At 53.1% G+C, this 27,639-nt stretch overlaps 10 protein-coding genes and 1 non-coding gene across 11 annotated transcripts; 6 read left to right on the forward strand and 5 right to left on the reverse strand.

The window, feature by feature from the left end:
• Nucleotides 1-589: 589 nt before the first annotated feature.
• MMM1 (ERMES complex subunit mmm1) lies at nt 590-2,128 on the reverse strand (the record flags this gene model as incomplete). The annotated part of the gene is made up of 2 exons (XM_051432481.1): nt 590-2,024; nt 2,070-2,128. The coding sequence occupies 2 exons, from the start codon at nt 2,126-2,128 to the stop codon at nt 590-592; spliced, it is 1,494 nt and encodes a 497-aa protein (XP_051293903.1).
• A 215-nt stretch (nt 2,129-2,343) lies between these two features.
• On the forward strand, nt 2,344-4,030 carry J4E90_002907 (uncharacterized protein; the record flags this gene model as incomplete). The annotated part of the gene is made up of 4 exons (XM_051432482.1): nt 2,344-2,612; nt 2,822-2,963; nt 3,016-3,867; nt 3,917-4,030. The coding sequence occupies 4 exons, from the start codon at nt 2,344-2,346 to the stop codon at nt 4,028-4,030; spliced, it is 1,377 nt and encodes a 458-aa protein (XP_051293904.1).
• A 425-nt stretch (nt 4,031-4,455) lies between these two features.
• J4E90_002908 (uncharacterized protein) lies at nt 4,456-6,606 on the forward strand (the record flags this gene model as incomplete). Its single annotated transcript, XM_051432483.1, has 2 exons — nt 4,456-4,850; nt 4,899-6,606. The coding sequence occupies 2 exons, from the start codon at nt 4,456-4,458 to the stop codon at nt 6,604-6,606; spliced, it is 2,103 nt and encodes a 700-aa protein (XP_051293905.1).
• A 323-nt stretch (nt 6,607-6,929) lies between these two features.
• On the reverse strand, nt 6,930-7,017 carry J4E90_002909. The gene has a single exon. It is a non-coding gene; the product is annotated as a tRNA-Gly (tRNA).
• Nucleotides 7,018-8,212: 1,195 nt separating this feature from the next.
• J4E90_002910 (uncharacterized protein) lies at nt 8,213-10,403 on the forward strand (the record flags this gene model as incomplete). The annotated part of the gene is made up of 4 exons (XM_051432484.1): nt 8,213-8,658; nt 8,707-9,401; nt 9,452-9,700; nt 9,763-10,403. The coding sequence occupies 4 exons, from the start codon at nt 8,213-8,215 to the stop codon at nt 10,401-10,403; spliced, it is 2,031 nt and encodes a 676-aa protein (XP_051293906.1).
• Nucleotides 10,404-10,647: 244 nt separating this feature from the next.
• On the reverse strand, nt 10,648-12,213 carry J4E90_002911 (uncharacterized protein; the record flags this gene model as incomplete). The annotated part of the gene is made up of 1 exon (XM_051432485.1): nt 10,648-12,213. The coding sequence occupies one exon, from the start codon at nt 12,211-12,213 to the stop codon at nt 10,648-10,650; it is 1,566 nt and encodes a 521-aa protein (XP_051293907.1).
• Nucleotides 12,214-13,081: 868 nt separating this feature from the next.
• J4E90_002912 (uncharacterized protein) lies at nt 13,082-14,446 on the reverse strand (the record flags this gene model as incomplete). Its single annotated transcript, XM_051432486.1, has 2 exons — nt 13,082-13,563; nt 13,612-14,446. 2 exons carry the CDS (start codon nt 14,444-14,446, stop codon nt 13,082-13,084), a joined length of 1,317 nt encoding a protein of 438 aa, XP_051293908.1.
• Nucleotides 14,447-16,280: 1,834 nt separating this feature from the next.
• Nucleotides 16,281-17,456, forward strand: J4E90_002913 (uncharacterized protein; the record flags this gene model as incomplete). Its single annotated transcript, XM_051432487.1, has 1 exon — nt 16,281-17,456. The coding sequence occupies one exon, from the start codon at nt 16,281-16,283 to the stop codon at nt 17,454-17,456; it is 1,176 nt and encodes a 391-aa protein (XP_051293909.1).
• A 1,235-nt stretch (nt 17,457-18,691) lies between these two features.
• On the forward strand, nt 18,692-22,950 carry J4E90_002914 (uncharacterized protein; the record flags this gene model as incomplete). Its single annotated transcript, XM_051432488.1, has 2 exons — nt 18,692-18,781; nt 18,865-22,950. 2 exons carry the CDS (start codon nt 18,692-18,694, stop codon nt 22,948-22,950), a joined length of 4,176 nt encoding a protein of 1,391 aa, XP_051293910.1.
• Nucleotides 22,951-23,563: 613 nt separating this feature from the next.
• HIS7 (Histidine biosynthesis bifunctional protein hisB) lies at nt 23,564-24,480 on the reverse strand (the record flags this gene model as incomplete). The annotated part of the gene is made up of 3 exons (XM_051432489.1): nt 23,564-23,850; nt 23,917-24,103; nt 24,178-24,480. The coding sequence occupies 3 exons, from the start codon at nt 24,478-24,480 to the stop codon at nt 23,564-23,566; spliced, it is 777 nt and encodes a 258-aa protein (XP_051293911.1).
• A 158-nt stretch (nt 24,481-24,638) lies between these two features.
• J4E90_002916 (uncharacterized protein) lies at nt 24,639-25,514 on the forward strand (the record flags this gene model as incomplete). The annotated part of the gene is made up of 1 exon (XM_051432490.1): nt 24,639-25,514. One exon carries the CDS (start codon nt 24,639-24,641, stop codon nt 25,512-25,514), a length of 876 nt encoding a protein of 291 aa, XP_051293912.1.
• Nucleotides 25,515-27,639: the final 2,125 nt, after the last annotated feature.

Genomic DNA, 27,639 nt, shown 5'->3' on the forward strand with positions numbered 1-27,639 from the left:
TTTCCCTGTCTTGTACCGTCCCTGTCATAGCTAGAGAAAGACAGATACCCATGGCGTTTTCCATTTCTTTACCTCCTGTACCTGAAGATGGGAGGTGAGATTAAGGTGTTGTCTCTCGTCGGATTAGCGTTGTGTTAGGATACGTACGGGCATCGGATGTCTACGTTCATGTTGGGTGCTGCTCATGAGTGGTAGACAATGGCACTTCTACACAAAGGAAATGATAGCCTGGGTGGCTGGGATACAGATACGAAGATGTGCTCTGAGGTGTATGTCGGAGGAGAAGTCCAATAGATGCAACTTGTGTTGTCATTATGAGCAGCTGTGCGATTGTGTTGTGATGCTACTTGTGAACCAGGTATAGGCACTGTATCGTGAGCTTCATATCTAGCGAAGCTCACCATACTGTGCCTATACCTGGGCATACGTCTTGCTTCAGCCACATCAGGTCCATACCTAATCAAATAGATCTGAACCTGATGCGCCGAAAGCAAGACGTATGCTTTCGCTCCACAACGCCGCCGCCGCTACTGGTATTATATACATTCAGTCATGTCGTCGTCGTAAACATATACATCCACTTCACGCTTCACCTCGGTAAAGCGCCCGGTATGGCTCCGGCAATGCCCGTCGTAGTCCGACTCTGCAGTTTCGGTCTCCCCGACCCCTTGGGCCGGTCTCTCTGCTCGCCGCGCCACCGCATGCCGTCTTCCCGGGTATTCCTACTCTGGCTACGCGAGTCCGTTGCACTGGGTTTTCTAACCCCAGCTCTAATCTCCGCCTCTCGCATCTTCTGGCCTTCTGCTTCTATGCGCTCTTCTAGGGTGGCGTTTTCGGCGATGGGGCTGGGGATGAAGGATGTTGAGCCGGGAGCTGTGCCGTTTCCTTCCATGACGGCGATTTCGTCGTCCTCATCCTCTTCGTTGTCGCCGGCGGCTGCGTCGGCGTCTTCGGTGGCTCCGCCTCGTGTGTTGTGTTTGCGGGGCCAGAGTGAGGGGAGCACGATCTGCTGGAAGCGGGGCTCTACGGCTCGTTCGTCGAACCAGGCGTGGACGCGGGATTCGATGAGCTGGGCGATTTTGGGTACGTCTTGGAGGCGTGATCGCGAACCGACTAGAGAACGCACGGAGAGGTCGAGGCGGTAGTCGTCTAGGAAGGTGAAGGCTAAAGTGGTGGGACGGTGTGGTGGGGCGCCTGATGAGGATGCTGGACGACTCGGCGAGGAACCTCGGTGTGTGTTTGATGTTGGCGATGGCATGGGCGCGGTGGCTGGTGGAGGCGAGGAGGAGGGTATGAAGGACACGGCGAGGGTCCCTGAGAATCGTACAATGCTCACAGCGAGCGCGACTGGCAAGACTGCGGACATGGGTTTGGGCCAGTTCAGGTTCAGTGTCGTCTCTACACCGATGGTAATAACATCGCTCAGATCAACGTCCATGCGCGCTTGCAGTCTCTCCTTCTCATCTGTATTGCCTGGCCCGTACCAGAATCCATCTTCTGCTGGCATGACTCGGCAGTTGCTGAAGATGGGGAATTCATCCCCTAATGCTATCTCCGTCACCCTGATCTCGCCAATCCAGTCCGGCTTGCTGCCCGTGTTCAAGATGTCGGTGAGCGAAGTAAGGATCGCATCGTCTTGTCGTGCGTCAGCTCGCAGCTGTGCGATTGTTTGCGCAATGAGCACATTGAACCAGTCTAAGCTCTCTGGTTGGTGTCCCTTTACGTTGTAATACGTCTTCGCGAGGATAGTCTGTATGCTTGGGCCTCCCCTGCTCTCCTCGCCTTTTCGTATTATACTTCTCGATGGCTTATGCCGTAAGGAGAGAGACGTCGAGTTTGCGCGCGTTCTCAATTGCTTATACGACTGTTGGTGTGCCAAAGTTCGAGCTCGGCGGAGCGAGTTGAGATGCAATGCGCGGTCGTCGGCGGACGGTGGCTCTCCGAAGATGAAGAACTTTATGAAGCAGAACATCAAAATCGCAATCGAAAGCTGTCCAAGTAGGAACCCTTGTGTAAAGGAGAGTCTATGGTAGGTTAGCGGGGTCTCTGTATTTGATGGGCAACTGTACGATGACGAGCCGCCCTGTGTGACGGGCAGCGCCACGGGCGTGGGCACTGATTTGACCATAGTCGCGACTGGGGAATTGCTACCGCGTTGACAATTGCATATTGGGTGTGGATGGTGATTTCGAGCAGAGGCTGAAAGACGTAATTGTGCATCGGGACCTTGGAAGGATGCCGACCTAGCCATATCGATAAGCCTCCTAATCACTCCACGCCCATCTCCGCAGCCCCGAGGTCTCCCCAGACTCAGACCCGCGACGAGGCACGACTCTACCTAGGATGCCCCTTCTCTCCAAGGTCGTCACCTTTAGGACCCCCACCAACCGCGCCGCTGCCATTAAGGCGAACAGAGTCATCCGATCCATCAAGAGCAGATACCGCGCCCAGGCCTTCCTGTTCCTCGCGTACCACTTCTTCCTCACGTCGCCTATGCACCTCGACATCTTCATCATGTTCTTCATCCTCGTCAGCAACTTCATGAACCGGCAACAGGCCTTTCCCAGCCAATTGGTCATCGAGGGGCTCCGCTTCCTGATCGACGAGAGGAGGTTCATCATGCCTTGAGTGCTAGTCCTACCAAGCCTCACTTCCGACGCGACACCGAAATACCCTGAATTACTCGCGTACACACATCAAGTGCGCGACGTGGCTTCGTTGCCCCTTCACCTGAACCAGACGGAGATAGCGGCAGTTGCAAGTCCGATTGGTTGCCAAGCTCCCCACCTCTGGACCAGTTCAAGATCGCATACCATTGTAGCGTCTTCAACCTCCTTATGGATTTCGATACCCAGAGTCAGAGCCTCTCGCCAGGCGCTGCAACTCACAACCCCAATCTCATCCTTCCAGCAACTTGCGACCCACCATCTGAGCACAATCCGCCCAAGCGAGCAGTATGGATAGTAGGTCATCAAGCATGTTGCCTTGATCTCGATAGCTGACATCTTCCTTTAGGTCTTCGGAGCGACCGGTCACATGGGACGATCCCTCGTTCGAGCGATACTAGCGCACGGCGACCAATGCACCGCGGTGGGATGGACTGAAGAGAACACACCTGAACAGATGGATAAGTGGAAGAACAGAAACTGCTTGGGCTTGCTATGCGATGTCAGAGTGCGCGAGACAGTGGATCAGGTCATCAGGAAGAGCATCGAATACTGGGGCCAGGTGGATGTCATAGCGAACAGCACCGGCTACGGCGTCATAGCAGCATGCGAGGATCAGGACGAGTACGACCTGCGCAATCAATTCACCACAAACTTCCTCGGAACCCTACACATCTTGCAACTCTCCCTCCCCTACTTTCGCTCACAAAACTCCGGTCGATACCTCATATTCTCATCCACGGCTGGAGCCCTTGGCGTGCCTGGCCTCGGCCCGTATTGTGCGACCAAGTACGCTGTGGAAGGACTAATAGAGTCGATGTTGTACGAAGTCGATATATTCAACATCAAAGCAACACTGGTCGAACCTGGACATGTTCGATTGGACGAGCCAGATGACAACATATTACCACCCAGCTATACTTCGATGCCCGTTCCAGGAACAGGTCCGCCGAAGCCGAAACGTTACGGTCATTTCTTCGTGAAACCGAACCCCAGCGAGCCCTACTCGGGACTGACAAGCCCCGCGCAACACGCGCGACGGATGGTACAGTGGCTGAACGACAGACAACCAGTGAGCGCAGTGAAGAGCGCAGAGTTGGTGTGGCAACTGGGTCATTGCAGCTATCCTCCGTTGCGGTTGATTTTGGGTAGCTACGCGGTGGAAAGTATTCGCGACAGACTGAAGAGCATCACTGAAGAGGTAGGCATTATCCTTTTTTTGCTACGCCTAACATATTGACTCTTCACAGATCGAGGACTGGAAACATCTCTCGTTCCCTGTTTCTATGCCTCCGGAAGACGAGGACGGAAAGGATAATCTCAAAGAGGAGCAGGAGCAAGACGACGAACATATGCAGGGCTGAATAGGAATGTCCGGTATTGGTACAACTGACGCGTGGATTGCGCATGCTTGTACCCGCTTGTACAGATACCACAACTTCGAATCTTATCGCTCAAACACAACGCGACAAACGGCATATCGGCTTTTTGAACATTTACAGTATTACGATGTGGTTGCTCTTTCCATGGATATGTCGAGAAGGACGAGAGCAAAATCTTTCTTGGATTACAGCCATTGCTAATTGAGTCAGCTCGCTTCGCATGCTGTGCCCCCTTGATCTATCTGTACAACAGAAGGTAGAAACACGCGATGCGAACTTGTTTGCTGCTTCCTTTGTTGCACGAGGTTTGCTTGTTACTTACTTACCGTGCTTTCTAGCTGCATCTATTACTACATCTTGTCCCTTGCACCATCTGGAATCTTTCGATTCCACGCCAGACTGCTGTCATGGACAACGAAATCCGACCGGCCTGGCACTCCCCGACTTTCGCTCCCAATTCTCCTGGGACCGATCGAGATAGCTGGAAAACCGCTCCAGGTTCACCGAGAGAAGACTTGAGATTCAAAATTGACGCTGTTACTGAGGATTGCGGAACGTATTCCAGCGATGTTAAGAAGTCGAGTAGACAGCCACACGCACTGAGGCGCGAGTATAACGAAAAGTTTGACCATTCCGAACATGATCCAAACGTTGACGGCATCGACTGGAGACCTGGCTTCAAAAACCAGTTTCCATGGATCGGTTTTGCAGGCCTCATGGTCATCTTTGTGGCGACGGCTACGGCTGTGGTCATTCTGGTGTCCTCGCACAAGAAGCGCGTCAAGGATTGGCCGTTTACAAGGTAAGTCTGACAGATGCACCTTGAATCGGGTCGCGACTGATGGAACAGTTTTCCTGCTCAGCCCAACGTTTTACTCAACGTTGCAAACCAGATCCAGAATCTGGGGTTGATCACTCTGGTCAGCCATGGACTGGCTATTGCATGGTGGAGAACAGCCCTGCGCGGTAGCTCTCTCCGCGTGCTACATAAGAATCACGCATATTCTTACAGCTTCTACGCGATTGTCACCTCCGGCAGGTACTTCAATCTGGTCGCCCTCGCCGCACTTATGACGAAGTTTGCTGTCGTGGATAGCACTCTATTTCAAAAATCGACGAGGACTATCGTAACTCAGCAAAAGGAGTACGCCAATTCCACCATGACTGGATGGGTTGAGAGAGAATGGCCAGTGAATTTCGGTGGTATCCCAGGAGCTGATGGAAATGTCAAGATGGTGGATGCAGCATGGGCAGGCGTCCTGGATGCGTACTACGGCAAGGTCGCCAACGGGAAGGTGCACGATACTCTCAAAAACAACGCGTCTTTCTTCGGTTGCCCTTATCGACAAGAGTGCAGAGGAGCTATTGAGGGCCTTGGCTTTATGTTTGACTGTACCAGCCGGTACAGCAATGTTGACTACGGATTAGCATCAGAAAACGCACCATCATACCCGCTGTGGAGCGTCAACTTCAACCCGTCATGGGCGACCGGAACGAAACCATACGCCAGTATTAATCTCGAGATGATGTATGTAAACAGTCAAGCTGGAGACACGGAGGACTCCTGTCCAGGAAATGTGACTGTACGCACTTGCAAAATTATGCCTGCAGTCATCCAGTATCCTGTCACTGTTATGATACCAAGCGAAGAGGAATTGAATGGCAGGAACATCGTCACACATGTTAAGTTCTCCAATAACAACAACAAATCCTGGCCTATCGGTTCTGATCTCAGCAATGTTACACAAATCGATGGGTTGAAGGTGCTCCACCAGGTCAATCTGCAAGAAAAGTATGGCGAGATCTCTACGGTCGGAGCTCTAACTTACATTATGAACAATCTTTACGGGTCTTCGGCAAATCTTACCTACAATTACGGTTGGGATCTCGTCTCTCGAGGCGCTCCCACCCAGACAGTATTCTACGCAGACTCCAATGTGCCACAGAAGGACCGCTGCTGGTATACTATCGATAAGCCCGGTCGAGATGCTCCTACCATCGAGATTTTGCGCAAACTCAACACCTTAAGCTTCGTAACCGCTCTGTACATCAAAGGCGCACCTACAACCGATGTCAACAAACGCAAAGCCCTCGGCATGGCCAGCCAGAACATCACCACGTCGATTACCGGCATGGTAGAGGAATATCAAACTTCCTTCGCCTACGTCGGCGGCGCCCTCGCAGCAACCTTCATCACCGTCATACTCGTCCTACCCGTCTACTGGGGTTTCTGGCAACTCGGTCGCAAAGTCACTTTAGGTCCACTAGAGATCTCACAAGCATTCGGTGCGCCCATCATCGCGCCCGACAAGATGAAAGCATACCACGGCGACTTCGATCAGGTGCTCGAGGATGTTGGGGATAGGAGAGTGCAGTATGGGCAGCTCAAGAATGCGCCGCCGGGGCAGATGGGACTTGCGGAGCCGGAGAGGGTGGTGGTGACCAAGGCTAGTCATCGGTGGCGGGTTAGTGGGCAGAGGGAGAACAGGAGGATTGGGATCGGTGCTGTCTTTGGAGGGGCGGTTGCTGCTACCATGTCTGGGAATGCGAGGGATTGAGTGTGGTTTAATGGGGTGTTGTGGGTAATACAAGTGCGATGCAAGGGCAAGTCTATGTAGTTGTCCGGAGCGCAGTACGTGGTAAAGAAGGGATAGCGACTTGATGTATTGAATAGAAAGGCGAATGCAGTAATAATAGAGCAAGTGCAAAAGAATACCTCGCAGACTTCAAGTGTTTGTCGTCTCGTCTGCCACGCTTCCCATCCTGCTGCTAGCCTCGCTTATGGCCCCGCGGCGGTCACGCCTCAACCACCGGCTCAAAAACATACTCCATCCACCACAACGTCGCTACGACGTGTGAAATGGCAAAAAGAATGGTGCAATGCATCGGCCGGGAATCGAACCCGGGGCTAGCCGAAACTGTCCTGTGAAGGATGGCAACGGCTAATTTTACCACTAAACCACCGATGCGTGAATCATTGAGATGGATGATTTGATGGAAAGCCGACAAAATCAATCGTTTATATTCTTAGTAATAACAAGGGGAGATCAGCGAGCTGTGCAACAGGCTCTGGGTCCATAGCTTGGTGCGGTATAGCTTGAGGCACGAGTCGAGGGTGATCCACCAACCTTATGGGTCTCTACTAACGGCGTCTAGAAGATGGTGTGTTCGTCTTCTCAATCACGTACTGATAATCAGTGGATAGGGAAGTCTAGCAAATATTTTGTTACTGAGCATTGATTCATCTAGCAAACACATTCCTCTAATCAGAGGCTGGCGTATTTTGCAAAAGCTGTCACTGTATTTGTAATACTGGACAGGGAATCCCAACTGCATGGCTTCGCATTCTGCCTGATGTCGCGCGAATTCTTTTGATTCATACCTAGGCAGCAACGGAAACGGTAGACTATTCGGCAACATGACTGCTCGCGGCAATCGTACACGGAGTAAGAACGAAGCTGGAGAGCCCTTTCCAGTCTTGCTATCGCGCCAAGCCGGTGTGTTATTGTTGTACCTACCTAGGTGGGTAGTGCATAGATCTCGTACTACATCGCGGAACAAAGCTTGGTATTCGTTTCCCCAGCGTGCTCCAGATCGTCGACTTACATAACACGACCACCGATATACCCAGACCCAGTGCCTTTATCGCTGCTGCGCAATGTTCCGTCCTGTGGTAGCCCAAGCCAGACCAGTCCTGGAGTAATCCGACCCACAGCGGAGGTAATTCCGGTGGAGGATTCGACTTCTTCACACGCGACATTCCGCGAAGAACAGCACGATAGCACCGCGTTCCTGGTAGATGTCCTGGAGTAGCAGGGGCTGGATAGATAACGCTTCTGTATCTGTGTGTCGCTCGACAGAGCGTGCAGCACATAGTCATCAACATCCCACGCTAACCGAAGTTGGAAGGTACATGCGACGTTCCGCCAGAGAGCATGACGGCGGTACTGCTTCGCGTGTTTGAACGTATCACCATGGGCTATCATCTCATATCCCCGCTTCTACGCTTAGAGATACGGGCTCGGCAGAATGTCTACGTCTGTAGATAAATTGGATCATGTCCCTCCAGACTGGACGACTTCTCTTCCACTCCATCTACGCCACACCAGCTCCGGGTGAAGACAACATCATACCGCCTTCCTTCCTTCAAGCATACACTACATCATGGCACCTCATCCCTTCAGTATCCTCAACATAGAGGAGACACGCGTTGCGCGTGACACAGTCCTCTCCCTCCACAAAGACTGCGTTGTCGATTTTCGAGAGATCTTCCTTCAAGAACCAGCAAAGGAGCTCATGAAACAGTACCTTGAGCTCGAACATGCAGCAAAGCCAGGACAGTCACCAGCTTCCAAGCGGCCACCGCGGTTGGCAAAGTGCCAGTACGACGTCATCGGCTCAGACAAGATACCAGAGTACCACGAGTCTGTTATTGATGTTGAGCAGAGGAAGAGAGTCCGGCACGAGATTGTGGGAAAGGAGAAGCAGGCTGCGTTGACATTGTGGGAATTCCAACACCTTGTTAAAGCGTGTGAGGAGAGTGATATGTTCAAGGAAGCTATGGCTGAGATCAAGCTGCCTGATGGGTTTGAGTTGGTCGTTGAGCCTTGGTAGGTACCCATGTCGACTTCAGTTTACCACGTTACTAACAATCATAGGCCATACGGTGGTCTTGATATTGGTGCTGAGAACCGAAGATACTTCCAAGGACTATGCTTCGCTCAGGATATGAGGAACGGAAACGCCGACTCAAACTTCTACGCCTATCCCTTACCGCTGATTCCTGTCATGGATGCACAAACCAGGAAGATCATCCGCGTTGATCGTCTAGCCACTGGTGGCAAGGGCGATAGCCTCACAGGTCAGACACACTCCGAGCGCGTTCTGGACCACTGCGAAGGCGCAGAATATGTTCCTGAACTATTGCAAGGCGGTCTTCGACAAGACGTCAAGCCCATCAACATCACACAGCCAGAGGGGCCTTCCTTCAGCGTCACAGACGAGTCACTGGTTGAGTGGCAGAAGTGGAGCTTCAGAGTCTCGTTCAACCCCCGTGAAGGAGCTGTGCTGCACGACGTCAAGTACGATGGTAGGAGTATCATGTACCGGATGAGCATCTCAGAGATGTCGGTCCCGTATGCTGATGCTCGCCCACCATTCCACCGCAAGCAAGCTTTCGACTTCGGTGATGGAGGCGCTGGCAACTGTGCCAACAACCTTTCTTTGGGCTGCGACTGCCTCGGTGTGATCAAGTACTTCGACGCCGTCGTTGTTGGTAACGATGGCGAACCAAAGGTCCATCCCAACGTAGTCTGTCTCCACGAGCAAGACAACGGTATTGGCTGGAAGCACAGTACGTATCACCACACCAACTTCTCATCCCAAACTAACTCACCAAACCAGCCAACTGGCGAACCGGCCGCGCAGTAGTCACCCGACTACGCGAACTTGTCATCCAATTCATCATCACCCTAGCAAACTACGAATACGTCTTCGCCTACAAGCTCGACACCGCCGGCGGCATAACCCTCGAAGTCCGCGCAACAGGCATCGTCTCCGTCGTAAACATCGACCCAGGCAAGACGTCCGACTACGGAAACGTAGTCTCCGGCGGCGTCCTCGCCCAAAACCACCAACACATCTTCGCAGCCCGTACGTCATCCTCAATCTCTCCTAACACACAAGAATCACTTACCTGACCATCCAACCAACAGGTTTCGACCCCGCAATCGACGGCCACAAAAACACCGTCGTATACGAAGAATCGCACTCCACCCCCATCAACGCAACCACAAACCCCGCCGGCAACTTCTACGAGATCCGCAAAACTGTCATTGACAAATCTAGCGGCGTAGACGCAAATCCCTTCGACCACCGCGTGTTCAAGATAATAAACCCGTCCAAGACGAACCCCAAATCAGGGAACCCAGTTGGTTACAAATTCGCGCCGCTGCCCACGCAGAAGATACTCGCTGCGCCGGGTAGCATACAAGCGCAGCGCGCGCTGTTCACGAACCACCACGTCTGGGTGACCAAGTACCAGGACGACGAGCTGTATGCTGCGGGACGGTTCACGATGCAGAGTCAACTTGAGGAGGGGGGGGTGCACGATATGGCGGCACGTAAAGACGGGGTTGAGAATGAGGATTTGGTGGTGTGGAATGTGTTTGGACTGACGCACAACCCGCGGGTGGAGGATTGGCCTGTTATGCCGGTGGAGATTTACCAGGTGCATTTTAAGCCGAGTGATTTCTTTGAGAGGAATCCGGCGATTGATGTGCCGAGTACGAAGAATCAGGCTAGTGTCCTGGTGGAGAAGGAGAAGGGGTGTTGTGGTGGGGAGCAGAAGCTTTGAGTGGTGCTAAGGGGGGTTTTGTTACTTGTTAGTTGGATGTATGGAGCATATTCAATGTATACTGCACTTTTGCATCATTGCCCTGGTGGTTGCGAAAAGGTAAAGCGTGGTTCATGCTACACTAAACTACGATGCGTTGCATCTTTCAAAAGACTAAACCAATCTGATAGTCATCCAATCGTCAAGCAGTGGTATACCAAAACGCCAATATACTCCAAAGTCATGTATGTTTGTACACGGGTATTTACACGCCCCAAGCGCCAGCGACGGCATTGAGAGCACCGTCAACAGCCTCCTCCAGGGTCTCGACCCTCAGTCTGAGCGAGCGGTTCTCCTCTCGCTCCTTTGCCAGACGACCCCAGACGGCGGATTGTGCACCGCCCTGGCAATTCGCGCATCCCCATCCGCCTTTCGCGATGTCGACTTTGCCCTCCTGCCTCTGCTCGTATGTGCTTCCGCGTTTCAAGGGTTGCGGCTTGCGTCCCTTGGGTGTGATGTCGTGGATGTCGGTGTCGAGGATGGAGGAGCGGTCGGTACCGGTGGGGCTGAGGCAGCTTCTTGAGAAGACGCTCGCGGCATCGGTCTCGGCTTCAGACTCGAAGCCGGAATCGACGCTGATCTCCGAGCCGGACACGCGGTTGTGGCGGCGGGCGTTCTCCTGGCATGGAGCGTGATCGCACTGTGGTGCGCCTCTGATGAGGGCTAGACTCCTCTTACGAGCCGCCTCTTCCTCTTGACGAGCCTTTCGCTCAAACGCAAGATCCTCCATGAGGCCTCGCATCTGCTCGTCTTGCTCAGCTGCCTTCGCCGCCATTGTCTCCAGCTGCATCTTCAAATGCCTTGCTCGTGTCTCAGCCTCGTCAAGCTCGTCATCCTGCGCACTTTGTTCGGCATGTGCATCTCCCAACGCGGTAGAGAGTTGGCGGTATGCAGTCTGGTAGCGAGAGAGCAGCGCTTCGGCGTTGGTGAGGAGGTCGTGGAAGGAAGAGGGCGCCAGTGGATCGGCAGGTCCGTGTGGGAAGAGCGACTGCGAGATGCTCAAGTTGAGGAGCTCATCGTCGGGGTTGTGGTATGTGGGAGACTGCTGCGGAGGGGGTACAGCGGCGTTCTTTTGCGTGGACAGCAGCCACGCGAACTTGCTGCTAGTGGTGGGCTGGCTCGGGGCCTTGCTCGGGGTCTGGGTGTCGTCTGATCGTCTCGGGCTCTGCGATGTGCCCCTCGTAAGGGAAGAGCCGCGGTTGAAGAGGTTGGTCATCATGTTGCTGCCTCTCTGCTCTTCCTCCTCCTCAGACTCAGAGTCGTATTCCTCTCCCGACTCCGAACCAGAATCCGAGTACTCGTCTTGCTGTCCGACACCCAGCGTCACGGGTGCAGAGGAGCCGTTGAACCAGTTTTGTAGGGCCCTAATCTTAGGCTGGCTAGCGCTGGACTCGATAGCGCCTCTGGAGGGGATGAAGCTTGCCAAGGACTTTGTAGGTGAAGATGCTCTTGAAGTATGTTGCTGGATTGTCGATGTTGCGCGATTGAAGTTGTCGAAGATGGTGCCGGTCAATGTCCGCTGATGTGTTCGGCCAGATCGAGGGAAGTCTTCTAGTGGGGAAGGTGCATGTGGGTCATATGCCGTTGCAGTAGTGGGTGTTAAAGCGGAAGGAGGTGGTTGAAGGCCGGTAATGTCCACGTCGTCGAAGCTGTGCACTTGGTCGCCGACCACGGGACTCGAGATCTTTCGACTGTGGTTCGAGCGGTGCGTCGCATAAGGGGCCTGAGGCGGCTGTTGGAGCTCCACGTTGTGAGGGGCGTTGCGGCTCATTCCAAACTACAGCCGCTAAAGGACGTCCGGTGCCGGGATTGCAAGAAGGCACGCTGGTCAGCGGGCGAGGAATGCGTCAGTCGCCCAAGGATCGTCGAGCAGATGGATGTTTACGTATGAAACGCGAAAGCAACGGTTTCAATGCTGCTGCTAGGCGGGGTTGTGTTGAGGGTAACCCGGCCAACACTGTCAATCTATCGATAACAAGGCGGAGCGAGGGTCGTGGGAAGGTAAAGCAGCGGTCAACGAATGTTTGGTGGTAGAAGTGGTAAGAGACGCAGTAAAATGTGTCACTGCCGGTATAGTGTACCAGAGAGCAAAAAGAGGGTTCAATGTTTCGTGAGCAAAGGGCGAGGTTTTGTCCTCGAGGGCTGTTTCGCGTGGTTGGCAGGAAACAGCGTGGCAGGGAACTAGATTTTGTGAGGCTGGGAGGGCTAGCTCGCCCCATCACGTACGCAACGCACACCGCAACACGTAGCCGTCGCTTACAGAGTCCAATGACGCCTTGCCAGCCAGAATGCTCTAATGCAAGACAGCCTGTAAGCTGCCTTCGTCCCTGTTTGCAAGCCGTTCGGTCTGCGTTCGCGTTTCGAAACATTTCATCGTGCAACAGTTAGCGCACGGCCCAGTACGCGTTGAAATGAGCAGGGAAGGCCTATCTGAAGAAGCTCACTCAACAACAGGAGATTCAGCGACTGAGACACTGATCGTGTGTATCCTGTGATTGCGGGATCACATATCTCTCTCCCATCAGTGGAGGTACTCCCACTCGCCCACTGCACTTACCCCACAAATCTTCACACCGAATAATCGCGTACCCGTACAAGTTCACCGCATCTTCTTGTAGCTACGCTTTTATTCGAACTGTCTAGCTCTGCGCGAGCAGGTGCGCGTCTTCTGACGTGCCCCACCGCTCCGTTCCATCTTCGGGAAGTACCACCCAGGGCGCCTTCTCTCGCAGAAATATATGCTTCACCACTTTGGGTGCTACTTCCGTCTTAAGGGTCTCTAGATCGACCGTTGCCATGCACAACCCTAGACCATCGGGATCGGAGGGATATGACATAGAGATCGGAGCTCCGCAGCCCGCGCAAAAGGTACGTTCCGCAACGGCCGATAGTCTTAGGACTGTGCGCGTGTCCGCATGCGTGAAGGAGATGCTGTCTTTGGGAACGTGTGTAAAGGGCAGAAAGCCAGAGCCTGAGACTTGCTGACATGCGCGACAATGGCACAGTGTGATGTCTGAAGGTGCGGCGCTCGATGTGTATTGCACGCCACCACAGCGACATCCACCTTTGAATACAACGTCATCCTTCATAACTTGTGGCGCATATCTCGAACCGTCCGCAGCTAGATGGCACGTTAGTTTCGTCTGGTTCAGCTCTTTGGGTCACTTACGTCTCCGCGCAATACCGAGGAAGACCGAGTCAATCTCCTCAATCTTTCCGTCTATCGCCAACTTCTCCCACTCTTCCTTGTAGATCTTTTGCGCTTTCCTTCGAATGTCATTGTTCGCAAACGTTCTTGCAACGTCCTTGACAATCACATTTTCGACGAAGAAGTCGTCCCACTGTTCCATCTCATAGAAGCGTCTGCCGTATCCCGCTTGACTCTCTACGGTAACAACTTGATCTACCTCCACGCCCGCAGACTCCAGCATCTGCTTCAAGGTGTCTTCGGATTTGCTCCATGAACGATTGTATGGAATGGGAAGTTCCAACCTGCGGGCAACCCTCTCCAGTACCATGCCGGAGACCAAGTTCCTCGGATGTGTCGCATCCATGGCAATGACGCCTCCAGGCTTCAGGAACCCTGCCCAATGCTCAATAGCAGCTTTTGGATCGGGAAACAAGACCAGAGCAGAAGCCACTGTGATGATGTCAAACTGCTTTCCTTTGAGCACTTCCGTCTCTTCTAAATGCAGGACGTCGCCTTGAACGAAAGTTGTGTTTGCGTATTTGTCTCCCCCTTGGGTCTTTCTGTGAGTAGCGACCGCGAGCATACCAGGAGTGACATCAACTCCGATGACATGCCCTTGTGGTCCTACCGCCTCTGCCTCGCGGAATGTTAACAGCCCGGTGCCACATGCCAGATCCAGTATTTGTTGCCCTGGTTGAATATCGAGATAGGACATGAACCGCCTGGTGAAATCGTTGTGCCAGGTAGCGTCGTAATCCCAGGATTTCGAGTCGTAGAACCGGATAGCATCCGCTGCTTGCCGCTCGCCTGACATTTTGGCCGATTTGAAAGTATCGACCGTTGGAGATGGGAGAGCTCTTTTCATATGTACGGTTATGGGGAGGGTAGGGGCGATTGGCCAATGAGCGGCGGGCTGCTTTGAAATCTATACTTGCTTCCAATGTGGCCAGTCAGACTTCACCTCTGCTTCCTTCTCTTCTGATCGGAGATGACGAAGTTATGACGAACACAGACACCTGATTCCGTTGCGCAGCTTCGATCACTTTATGACTTCCTCAAGATTTCGTGGACGCCGCTGAAACTCCCGTGAGGCCGCAGGAGGGGTGCCGAAGCCGCGAACACTAGCGCCAGGGTTTCTGGCAAGCGCGAGCGACTACGGGTCTTGCCCGCTGCTTCAGGGCTCCTTCCACATTACTATTTTCAACTTTGATCATCATCACTAGAGCTCTTTCTCCCTAACCTGGGCACCGTTCCTCCTTCCTATACGCCGCGCATCCATATGTAAGCTGATTCTCATAGTTGAACGCGACCTCAAGACAACGCCATACAGTCTACTAGGCTAGAACAAGAGCTTGGAGACAGTGTAGCTTTTCGATCTCACCTCTCGCGAACAGCAACAACGATTGCGACCTTGGATGTCTCCCTGACATGCGAGACTCATGGCCGTTTCATGCATGTTGCGATAGTAGGGGCGTGGGCTTTTCCAGTACTAGAACAAACGCAACAGCAGCAGGTGTCGCAGAACCTTGACACAGTACCAGAACTGCAAAAACAATGAATTGCACGCGACAACTCATCCTGTGTCTCCTAAGGGCCCTTCCACGCTGATACTTGAAGGCATAGGTCGCAGTTCTCTTACTTGTTGAGCCCACAGAGGGACCTCTGAGCAGGATGTTGAAGATACAAGTAACAACATGTCTCCACGGATTACTGATCAGAGGTCTACACATAGTGGAATCAATGTCGATCATATACTCCCGGGTGATCTTGCATGGCCGACGCACAGGCTAAACGGCACTTCAGAAAGAGCCCCACTGCACCCCGCAACGTGGGGAAGCACAGAAAACCGAGATGGCGGTATTAATTTCCATTCAATGGTCGAGCCAGGGCTTCTAGAGTGCATACGTCTTCTTGCGTCCAATCGACTCTCACGTTGTGACGAGGTCCATTTCGACGTCCTGGCATGGCATCCGCTTCACTGCGCCATGCCCATATGAGTCGACAATACCCGGATTTGAACATTGTTCAGGTGGTCACTTCTCGTTTTGGGAGACACGGCAGGTCATGGGTGTTATAGTGCGAGGCGGTCTCCTCGCGGCTCAAGGGAACTTTCGCACTCCAATCGATGACACCGACTATACAGATGACGACTAATTTTCCCATCAATGAGCTGTCGATGCAGGGAAAGGTTGTGCTACTTGCTGAAGGCAGTACCGTAGATGCTTGCATGAGTTACATGGGAGACGTTGTGTATCCAACATTCTCATGCCAGACTGCACCAATGGCATAAAACGAAAAAGCAGTATATCATCCTACACGAGTCTCTACTGAATAGCCTCTAGCACTTACACTAGAAAGGGGTCTCGCAAATGTAGCAACCATGACACTCTGCTATGATAACCCCTGCTCCTCAAGCGCGTGGCGAGCATGAAGGAGACCAGCAGGCGCCAAGACGTGTTGCCTTTATTGCAGAGCAGTCACGCTACGAAGCTCACTTTGTCATACTCAGGCATTCATATAGTGGCTATATTTCCCCGCGGGAACACGGAATGCTTGTGGAGGTCGTCGTCACTACATAAGAGACGAAAACCCGCCAGCAATCGTTAGTGTTGGTCCATAAGATTTACAATATCACCAAATCGCCCACCATGAAATACTCACTCGTCCTCCCGCTCCTCGCTACGACCGTCCTTGCGGCACCGGCTACGGAGAAACGCCAGGACGCGACATGCACTGTCCCAACGACCTTTCCTTCCACCGCCAACTCCAAGTTGCCGAACCCCTTCAAGTTCTTCGACGGAAGGGCTGTTACTACGAAAGCGGATTTTGCATGCAAGAACAAGGAGGTCAGCGCTGCCATGCAGGCACAAGAGCTCGGTGACTTTCCCAAGAAACCATCAAGCGTCACGGCCACCTTCTCTGGCTCCTCTCTTTCCATCACCTCGACTGAGGGAGGAAAGTCGGTTTCCTTCTCGGTCTCCATTAAGAAGCCCAGCGGAACTGGCCCTTTCCCTGCCATCATCGCATATGGTGCTGCCAGTCTCCCAGTCCCAAGCAATGTCGCGACAATCACTTTCAACAACGACGATATTGCTCAGCAGCAGGGTGGCAACAGCCGTGGAAAAGGCAAGTTCTTCGACCTGTACGGTTCCAGCCACAGTGCAGGTGCTCTCACCGCCTGGGCATGGGGTGTCGACCGCATCATCGATGCTCTTGAGGCCACTCCTAGCGTTGGCATCGACCCCAAGCGCGTTGGTGTGACTGGATGTTCTCGCAACGGAAAGGGTGCTTTCGTCGCGGCCGCGCTCGTTGACCGTATCGCTCTGGGTCTGCCCCAGGAGTCTGGCTCTGGTGGTGCCGCCTGCTGGCGCATCTCCGACTCTGAGAAGGCCAAGGGGAAGAACATCCAGACCTCCAGCCAGATCGTCGGCGAAAACGTCTGGTTCTCCACGAGGTTCAACTCCTTCAGTACCAAGTCCAACACCCTCGCTACCGACCATCATCAACTCGCTGGTATGGTTGCTCCTCGTGGCCTGTTGGTCATCGAGAACGAGATTGATTGGCTCGGTCCCGTTTCTACTACTGCTTGTATGAAGGCTGGTCGCCTCATCTACAAGGCTCTCGGTGTGCCAGACAACATGGGCTTCACTGGCTCTGGCAACCATAACCACTGTTCGTTCCCGTCCAACCAGCAGACTGATCTTACTGCGTTCATCAACAAATTTCTGCTCAACCAGAGCTCGAACACGGCCAACATCGAGAAGGGCCCGTCTGGTGCCGATGCTGCGACGTACATTGACTGGACTGCACCTACACTTACTTAGGAACTGGGTCTAACCGTGGAAATATTGGAAACGAGGAGAGTTGACGTGGGCTCGATATGTACATAGTTGGCAATGCGTCCGTAGCTGAATGACATGTTTGCCAAGAATGTAGCATCTTTGGATTGCCCTGGTCGCAGAACCCTGCCCAGTCTGACTTGGGGCCAACATGATTACGCTTGGACTAGATGAATGCGCTGATCAAAAAGCAAAATTCTTCAGGCACTAGAAATTGAGGAGGAGATGTTTTCAGTTGTCTGGCCTTTTGTTCACATATGTACGAGGTCGAGCGTGGTTACGGATGGCTAAACAGAGCGATGGGAGCCTGCCACCGTCGTTCAGCGCAAATCCAGATTTCTCACCACCAAGGCCTTTTTCGCTGATAGAGTCGCTAAGCAGGCGTAGGGTTAGGATAAGGCGCCTCAGTCTATAATTTGGACATGACTGACCGAAATTAACATTAGAAACAGGCCTGGTAAGAAAGGGAGAGGGGTTTGATGTTCGCTGGACTGTGGTAGCAGGTTTAGAGGGGTCGTGGACGTGGCACCCACTCCACTCGTTCCTCCGCCTCCGATGCGGTGGCTTATTCGGCACTAGTCCACGTCAAGCGCGTTGTTTATCTGTCTACCCCACAACCACTGCTTCAGTGAACGTGAATGAAGACGGACGAGGAGGAGTGAAAGCAGCGCAACAGGACGCCCACCACGCGCTGATTGGCCACAGCCCCAATTGAGCCATCACATGACTGCCAAGGCGCTAACTCGATTGCGACGCAACAACGCTCCAGGCTAGAGGACGTCCCAGCCCGCCGCAGCAGACGTTCAACACCACTCCCGATATCACTCCCAGTTGCGCCCGCATCTCAATATCCCCGCAACACGCTGTCCACGACGCGTATAGCGGTTTCCAACGCTTTTAGAGCGCGCCCGCGCCTTTGCCACCTCCCCCACCGAAATTGCGCGCACCCCCTTCAGCCTCACCACACAACGCGACTCTGCCAACGGCGCACCCCCGAAGGTCTTTCATCGGCTTCATCAACACAACGGCCGCCACCACCACGACGCCGCACGATAATGTTATAGAATCGCTGCACGCGCACCCCATCCCTCCCGCGACTGTCTTTCCCTCATAATTGCGCGACTGCTGCCTACCTCGACCCGCGACCGCGTCGAGAGTCGACATCTCGCATCTTGGCCATCCACCGCGCACCACAAAATTTATACTGAACCACCACCACCATGGCGTCGGTTCAAGCCAACCCAGAAATGCCTGGGCAGGGCCCGCTCGCCGCTAACATTACGCGCGAGCAGATTCAGCAGGTCTTCCAGGTACGTACTGCCACTTAGCCGCGTGTTCCCTTGCGCCCTCGGCAGTTACCTTTGCTCGAGAAGCTCACTAACACCGTCTTTAGCGCTACACCCAGATGAAGCAACAAGGCGTGCCCGAGACCAACCCCGAGTTCATCAAGGCGCGCAATCTTCTCACCATGGTGCAGAAGCAAAATCAGTTCCAGCAACAGCAGAAGATGCTACGGCAACAGCAAATGCAGCGTCAACAAGGCCAGATGAACCCCCAAGCCGCACAACAGAACGGCGCCGGCATGGCCATGTCTAATGGCACCAAGCCAGCTGCTCCCACTGAGGGCAAAGTCGCTACGCCTGCGCCTGCCTCGAGCGGCCCTTCAGCTACCATCCAGACTGCGACTGCTGGCGGCCAAGCTCCTCAAGGCGACGGCCAGACCCCTACATCAGCGACCGCTGGCTCAATGCCGCTGAACAAAGATCAACTCCTTATGCTGCGCGCCCAGATTGGAGCTTTCAAGCACCTTTCCAAGGGTCTTCCGTTACCCTCTAACATGCAGCAGCAGATCTTTGGTCACCACCAAGCCAAGAAGCCCCAGAACGCTGCCGAGGCGGTAGCTGCCGCCTCTCAGATGCTCGACAATGCCACCCGTGCAGGCAGCGCCTCGAGCGCAAATGGCGGCGCAGTACAGGAAACCCGGACTCTACCTCGTCTTCCCGATACCTTTATCGATCCTTGGAGCAGCGAAGCCTTCCGCGACGTGAACTACATCTCCCACACCCAGCGCAAGAACCGACCATACCTCGCAACTATCATGCCTCAGGGCGTTGACATGGATGCGGTCCAGCAGAGCATGGAAGACATACGCAAGGAGCGCGAAATCCTCCTCTACAACCGTCTCACCGCGAGGAGGGCCGAACTGGAGAAGGTCCACGCAAACATCGGTTCTTGGGATACCAGCAAGACCGACACACCCGAAGATGATGGCAAGGTCAAACTGGCCCTAGTCATTGAGCAGAAGAAGCTTAACCTGTTGGAGAAGCAACGGAAACTGCGGAGAGAGATCGCCCAGCAGATGATCCACGCTGACAACCTTGCGATGACAGCGAACCGAACCGTATACCGACGCCTCAAGAAGCAATCGATGCGTGAAGCCCGTCTTACCGAGAAGCTGGAGAAGCAACAACGCGACGCACGCGAGACCAAGGAGAAGAAGAAGCACCACGAGTTCATCGATGCTATCCGCAAGCACCGCACGGAGTTGCAAGAATCTGGCACGGCTCAGCGTATGCGTCTGCAGAAGCTTGGTCGTACCATGATCACCACCCACCAGAACATCGAGAAGGAAGAGCAGAAGCGCATCGAGCGCACCGCGAAGCAACGTCTGCAGGCTCTCAAGTCCAACGACGAAGAGACCTACCTCAAGCTTTTGGGCCAAGCCAAGGATACTCGTATCTCTCACTTGCTCAAGCAGACCGATGGTTTCTTGAAGCAACTCGCCGATTCCGTCAAGGCACAACAGCGATCCGCAAACAACTCATACGAGCCACAGGAGCCCGAAGTGGAGAGCGAAGCCGAGTCTGGTGATGAAGAAGATCGTCCGGGCAAGAAGAAGACTGACTACTATGAGATTGCTCATCGTGTCAAGGAAGAGGTCACACAGCAGGCTTCCAACTTGGTTGGAGGTACCCTGAAGGAATACCAACTGAAGGGTCTGCAGTGGATGATATCCCTGTACAACAACAACCTGAACGGTATCCTTGCAGACGAGATGGGTCTCGGAAAGACTATCCAGACCATCAGTTTGATCACCTACCTTATCGAGAAGAAGCGACAGCCAGGACCTTACCTGGTTATTGTACCACTGAGTACACTCACCAACTGGACCAACGAGTTCGAGAAGTGGGCGCCGAGCGTTACCAAGATTGTCTACAAGGGTCCTCCCAACTCGCGTAAGCAATACCAGCAGCAGATTCGATGGGGCCAGTTCCAGGTTCTCCTCACCACATACGAGTTCATCATCAAGGACAGACCAGTCCTCAGCAAGATCAAGTGGGTACATATGATTGTTGACGAGGGTCACCGTATGAAGAACGCCGGCTCGAAGCTCAGCATGACCATCACACAGTACTACACAACCCGTTATCGTCTCATTCTTACCGGTACCCCACTGCAAAACAACCTCACGGAACTGTGGGCTATGCTGAACTTCGTTCTCCCTACGATCTTCAAGTCAGCCACTTCCTTCGACGAGTGGTTCAACACTCCCTTCGCCAATACTGGAGGTCAAGACAAAATGGAGCTTACAGAAGAAGAGCAGTTGCTCGTCATTCGTCGTCTTCATAAGGTGCTTAGGCCTTTCTTGCTCCGTCGTCTCAAGCGCGATGTCGAGAAGGATCTTCCCGACAAGACCGAGCGTGTGATCAAGTGCAACTTCTCAACTCTTCAGGCAAAGCTGTACAAGCAACTTGTTACACATAACCGACTCATGGTCAGCGACGGCAAAGGCGGAAAGACTGGTATGCGCGGTCTGAGCAACATGTTGATGCAGTTGCGTAAGCTGTGTAACCATCCGTTCGTGTTCGAAGAGGTTGAGGACGTCATGAATCCAACCAAGGGCACCAACGATCTCCTATGGCGTGCGGCCGGCAAATTCGAATTGCTTGACCGCATTCTACCCAAGTTCCAGGCTACAGGCCATCGTGTCCTCATGTTCTTCCAGATGACACAAATTATGAACATCATGGAGGATTACTTGCGGCTGCGAGGTATGATGTACCTGCGTCTGGACGGAGCGACCAAGGCAGATGACCGATCCGATCTACTGAGGTTGTTCAATGCTCCCGACTCACCATACTTCTGCTTCCTGCTTTCAACGCGTGCCGGTGGTCTTGGACTGAACCTGCAAACTGCCGATACAGTCATCATTTACGACTCAGATTGGAATCCTCACCAGGATTTACAAGCCCAGGATCGTGCTCATCGTATTGGTCAGAAGAACGAGGTCCGCATTTTGCGTCTTATCACTTCCAACTCGGTTGAAGAGAAGATTCTCGAGCGAGCCAACTACAAGTTGGACATGGACGGCAAGGTCATCCAAGCTGGTAAATTCGACAACAAGTCCAAGGATGACGAGCGAGACGCCATGTTGCGTATCATGTTGGAGTCTGCTGAAGCGGCTGAGAGCCTTGAACAAGAGGAGATGGACGATGACGACCTGAACCAGATCATGATGCGTCACGACCATGAGCTGATAACATTCCAGGAGATGGATAGGAAGCGTGCGGCTGAAGATCCATATGGTCCAGGTAAGCCGCTCGGTCGCTTGATCGGTGAGAGCGAGTTACCCGACATCTACCTTAACGAGGAGGCGCCCATTGTCGACGAGAAGGATGACACACCAGCTGGTCGTGGCGCTCGAGAGCGTACTCGCGTCAAGTACGATGACGGTCTTACCGAGGAGCAGTGGTTGGAGGCTGTCGACAACGACGAAGACACTATCGAAGCTGCTATCGCCCGCAAAGAAGCCAAGGTCGCCAAGCGGGGTAGGAAGAGTGGCGGAGCGCGTGACGAGGATTCGCCTGTGCCTTCACGTGCTAGTTCAGAAGAACCTATGCCGAAGAAGCGAGGTCGTAAACCCAAGGCTGAAAAGCGCAAAGCCGACGAAGCCTCCCTCGACGTTGACCTCGCACCTCGGAAGCGCGGTCGACCTGCTCCAGCCAAGGACATGTTGCTTCCTGACCAGCGAGCGTCGCTTCAGAAGGTCGTCAATGTTGTTTACGAAGCTCTCAACGATCTGGAAGAGGAGTCGCAAGACCCGAACATTCCCAACCGCGGTATCATCGACCCATTCATCGAACTGCCGGACAAGTGGGACTACCCAGACTACTACCAGCTGATCAAGAACCCCATCTGCATGAAACAGATCGAGAAGAAGATCAACAAGAAGGAGTACCAGTCTGTGAAGCAATTCCGTCAAGACCTTGGCTTGTTGTGTAACAACTGTCGCACATACAATGAGGACACATCGCTGCTCTTCCAAGACGCCAATCTCATCGAACAGACTGCACTTGACAAGCTCCGTGAAGCAACCGCGGACTTCCCAGAATGGCAAGATTACGACGACGGTGGCAGCGTGCACGGTGGTCTTAGCACAATGACAAGTGCAGTTGGCACACCACGAGCTGGCGTCTGAAGAACGTAAGTTGCACCACTACACACCATACATTGAGCATCTACTAACAGTACCAGATGATAACACACGTCCTCAAACACGACCGCGTGACACCGAACCACCTTATACCTTCTCTACATGTCGTTTATTGCCTCACTGTATAACTTGCAAAGACCTGGACGAAAGAAGATTGAAGAAAGATTTCATTCCAGGCATTTCCATTACGCGCTTGCACGGTTTTTCGTCGCTCCACCACACCACATTTGGGCGCGGCTTTTCCTCCCATGGTTTTAAGATGCTTGATTGAGTAACACGATTTTGGGGTTCAAGGGGGGGATTTTCTGTTCTTTTCAAAGTGGAGTTTGATGCATGCATGCATGGCTATTGTAGCCAGTGAAGGCTTAGTTTGGCTCGTCTGCCTCTAGATAAAAGGGCAGTTTGATGGGCCGAGAGAGGGAAGAATGTGATTGTTTGCATTCATTTTGACGCGGTTTGCTTGGTGTGATGGATTGATGGATTGATGTAGATGGCCTTCTCAGCTATGCAGTCACCAATCCAATGTAAATTCCAAATTCCACCCCTACGAGCAATGTGGCAGCCATCGGAGTCTTGTCCGACCATACGACCTGCTCACTTATGCCTGCTCCGCATTCCACTTGACGCAGTCCTGGAACTTGACGCCCGAACCGCCAAAGATATCCAGTGCGCTGCCGATGGTAAGATCCACCTTGCCCTTGCTCAGCTCCTTCACCAACTCTAGATCTTCAATCGACCGGCCTCCACCCGCATACGTGACGGGTATGCTGCACCATTCCGCCAGCTTGGTAACGAGTTTGTGGTCGATACCGCGTTGCAGGCCTTCGACGTCGGCGGCGTGGATGAGGAACTCGCTGCAGTGGGGTTCGAGGAGGGATATCGATTCTATTTATGTTTGTTAGGTTTTGTTCTGGGATGGTAAAGAAGGGATTGGGTGTATATTGTATGTACCTTGGTTCAACTCAAAATCGGTGATGGTCTGCCACTTGTTCGTCGCAACGAACCACTTGTCGCCTTTCCTTCGGCAGGAGAGGTCGATGACGAGTTTGGTTTTGTTGTTGTCGAGAGCTTGGAGGACGGCTTGCAGGCGGTCCATGGAGAAGGTGGAGGAGGGGAAGAGGTACGATGTTATGATTACCTACTGCGCTTCGATTAGTTTATCTACCTCTTATAATAGCGTGTGTGTGTGTATTGTTATAAAGCAAAGCTCACCTTATCCGCGCCTCTTTCAATCCATTCCGCCGCGTTCTTCTCTGTGATCCCACCGCCAACTTGCATGCCGCCTTCCCATGCTTCCAATGCTTCTTGCGCTGCTTGTTCGTTTCCTGGACCGAGCATTATGACGTGTGCGCCTTTTAGGTCATGTTGTTTGTATAGGTCGGCATAGAAAGCGGAAGGGTGCTCGGAGGTCCAGTTTGTCTTCAGGACGTCGGGGGTGGTGGTGTTGAGTGTGCCGCCGACGATTTGCTTGACGCTTCCGGCGTGTAGGTCTATGCAAGGGCGGAAACGCGTCATCTTGCGATGTGTATGGCTGTGGTGATGGTGGTGTTGCGGGGGAGGGGTTAAGTGAAAGACGGAGGTCCGAGCGAGCATTTGGCGCTAAGAATTTCCCAGGTCGAACTTTTGGATCGCCCCGGCTTGCGCTCAGCACAGCACAGCACAACGACACGGTAATGGCGCCCGCACTTGGAAAACGGAAGCGCGTAACGCGCAAAGAACTCGAACAACCGTCGCGATCACCTTCTCCCTCTTCTGGCTCGGGCGACGACTCCGGCGCAGAAGATCTCCAGGCGATATTCCGGCGCGCATTCGAAGCAAAGTTCAAGCCTCTGCCCGTAGAGCCCAAGAAACAGAAGATAGAGGAATCGCCCGTGCAAGATGAAGCAGAGGAGGAGGAGGAATCGGACTGGTCAGGCATAAGCGACAACGAAAATGACGTCGAAGTCATCGAGTACCAAGACCCAACGCGCGAACTCGACGAGACCGAACGGGCAGAAATGAAAGCCTTCATGTCGTCGAAACCGCCCACCTCAGCATCCACCACGACATCAAAGAACACCACAACCAAGAAGAAACAAGACGACGCCGACCCCAACGAATCCTCCATGCTAAAAAACGACATGGCCCTCCAACGCCTCCTCCGCGAATCCCACCTCCTCTCCGCCTCCTCCTCGGGCACCTCCACACCCACCCTCGTCGCCACCGGCGCCGCACGCCACAAATCGCAAGACCTGCACCTCCAAGCGCTCGGCGCCAAAGGCTCCATCTTCACACAGAAGAAGATGCCCATGGCACAGCGCAAACACATGATAGACAAAGCGCGGACGACGGAAGAGAAGAGACGCGCGGACGCAAAGGAAGCGGGAATTGTGCTAGAGAGGGAGAATAGGGTGGTTAAGAAGGGGCCGGAGAAGAAGAGGGAGAGGGGGGTTGGCGGGCCTAGTATAGGCAAGTTCAGGGGTGGGACGCTGAGTTTGAGTAAGAAGGATGTGTTGAGTATTACGGGGAGTGGGAAGAAAGGGAAGGGTGGGAAGAAGGGGAAGAGGTGAGGAGACGAGATACCCAATATGAGTTATGCGACGCGAACGATATCGTTTTTGAGTGTTCTGGATGCCCTTGCGTACATGTTTCGCGGACAAGAGAAGATTCGTGGTGGTGAAGACGAGGGACTGGATGGAGAGACACGACAAACCCATCGGACGCCAGCGCACGACTCAGAAAATACGAGCTTCGGTTCACGCGTAAAACACAGTGAATGTCGTAGACAAACTGTCACTGGGCCTGTTTACCGGGACTGACAAGGCGCTTTCACAGAGAGAGGAGAGAGGCAACAAAAAAAAGCCAAAGCTTTGGTCTTTGCTTTATAACGACCTCACACTCTTTCTACTACGAAATCAACTCACCAAGATCGGTCCTCTATGTCAAGCGGACTGAACCAACAAGGCTCCAACTTAAGCTACTTTCAATCCAGCACTATGGATACATTACTATCTTCTTCCAAACCAGCCTGCTCATCTACCCAAGACAGGCCGTTCCGGTTCCTAGACCTTCCCGCAGAACTACGATATATGGTCTATGGGGAAATCGAGACCTCGACATGACACTATCGACTCAAGGATCCAACATTCAAGCCTGAATCTGAGGAGCAAACGACTCAAGCATCATACATGACGCTTGCTGTGATGAGCCTACCAGTAGCCATACTCGCTACCTGCCGTCTGATTCATGATGAAGCAACGCCTTTCCTCGCCCCCAAGCTAATAACGCTACGTGATGAACCCTCACATTTCATCATCGACTCGACAAGCCTTCACAGCTTCGTTAACAATTACCGCAGCATTGGCACGATTCTCGAGAAATATGAGTACGACGAAATCGAAGAGACTTGGTTCGGCCCTGGTGCTAGCAAAGATCCTGAAACCTGGATCCCGCGCCATTTCGACATAGGATGCACTTACGACCCACAGTTCCATGTCTTCTTACGTGGCTCCAAAGAACACGCCGCCCTCGTCGAATTCTACAGAAAATGCCTTCAGGTCCGACGACGCCGATACACTACAAAGACAGTGATCACCGTTCGTTATCGTCTTGGGTCACCAGCAGATCTCGTCGGCGACTTGAACTTCAATACGTGGCTTGCGGATCGGGGGAGAGATGGCTTCGAATTGCAACTTAGTGGATTCGGCCCCAACGATGTCTTGATTGCAATGCGAGATTTTCCAATTGTAGCTTTTCCAATTGGAACACGCGGGCTGAGTATCAATCCCCTTTGGCAGGTCAGAGAGATTTCGGATGCGGAGTGGAAGACAGTGTCAGCAAGGGATGGCATTGTTGATGTGAATGGAGAGGGTGTACCACAGCCCAATGTTTTTAGAGAGCTAATTCTCTCAGGCATCATGAAGATGTGGGCTTTATTGGGAATGAAGTAGGGAGCGGACAATCTAGAGAGGACTCATACGGATATCATCTCTGTCAATCCTCTTTCATCGGAAAGGCGATGTAATAGTAGTTCACTATGAACAGATAAGACATTTATATCATCGATGGTGGTTATATACAAGATAGCACGCTGTTACACATACACACTCGAGAATTCATAGTATGCAACTGTAAACCATGCTTGTGCAGCGTAAACCGGGTAACACATCTCGTACAAATCATTCCATGAAGGATGTCGCGCTGATTTCCACCTACTTTACCTACTAGTACTGCGATAACCTAGAGCAAGCAGCGCCTACTCATAATTTCCGCAACACATACCATTCTTACACACAAAAATGCTCTCGAACAAGAGAAATTGCAATCATCAGAGACATCAAGTTCCTCCACCAGACTCCAACTTTACAACAACCACCAACCGCCACGGATACACATATCCAGACCCAACTATCCGAATTACTCGACATAGCCGCGCATTACTCGAACCTCGGGAGATAGGAACCAACAACTTGGTCCGCAAACCCTACGCATATGACGATCGACCCGTACCAAACCCGCGGCCCCATCAGCCCACCCCAAAACACACCTCACGCCCGCCCCGTAAAACGACCCGTCGCAACGCAATTCCCAGCGTGTATCGCCTACTCCGTGTGGACCCAACTACGCACAAGGCCATCACAAGACTATCTGCCCTATAATCCCGCCCTATAACCCACCCCGCGCTTAACCTGCCCT

This window comes from Alternaria incomplexa (genome assembly GCF_024043165.1).
Source record: "Alternaria incomplexa strain BMP 0042 chromosome Unknown scaffold_3, whole genome shotgun sequence".
NCBI lineage: Eukaryota > Fungi > Ascomycota > Dothideomycetes > Pleosporales > Pleosporaceae > Alternaria > Alternaria incomplexa.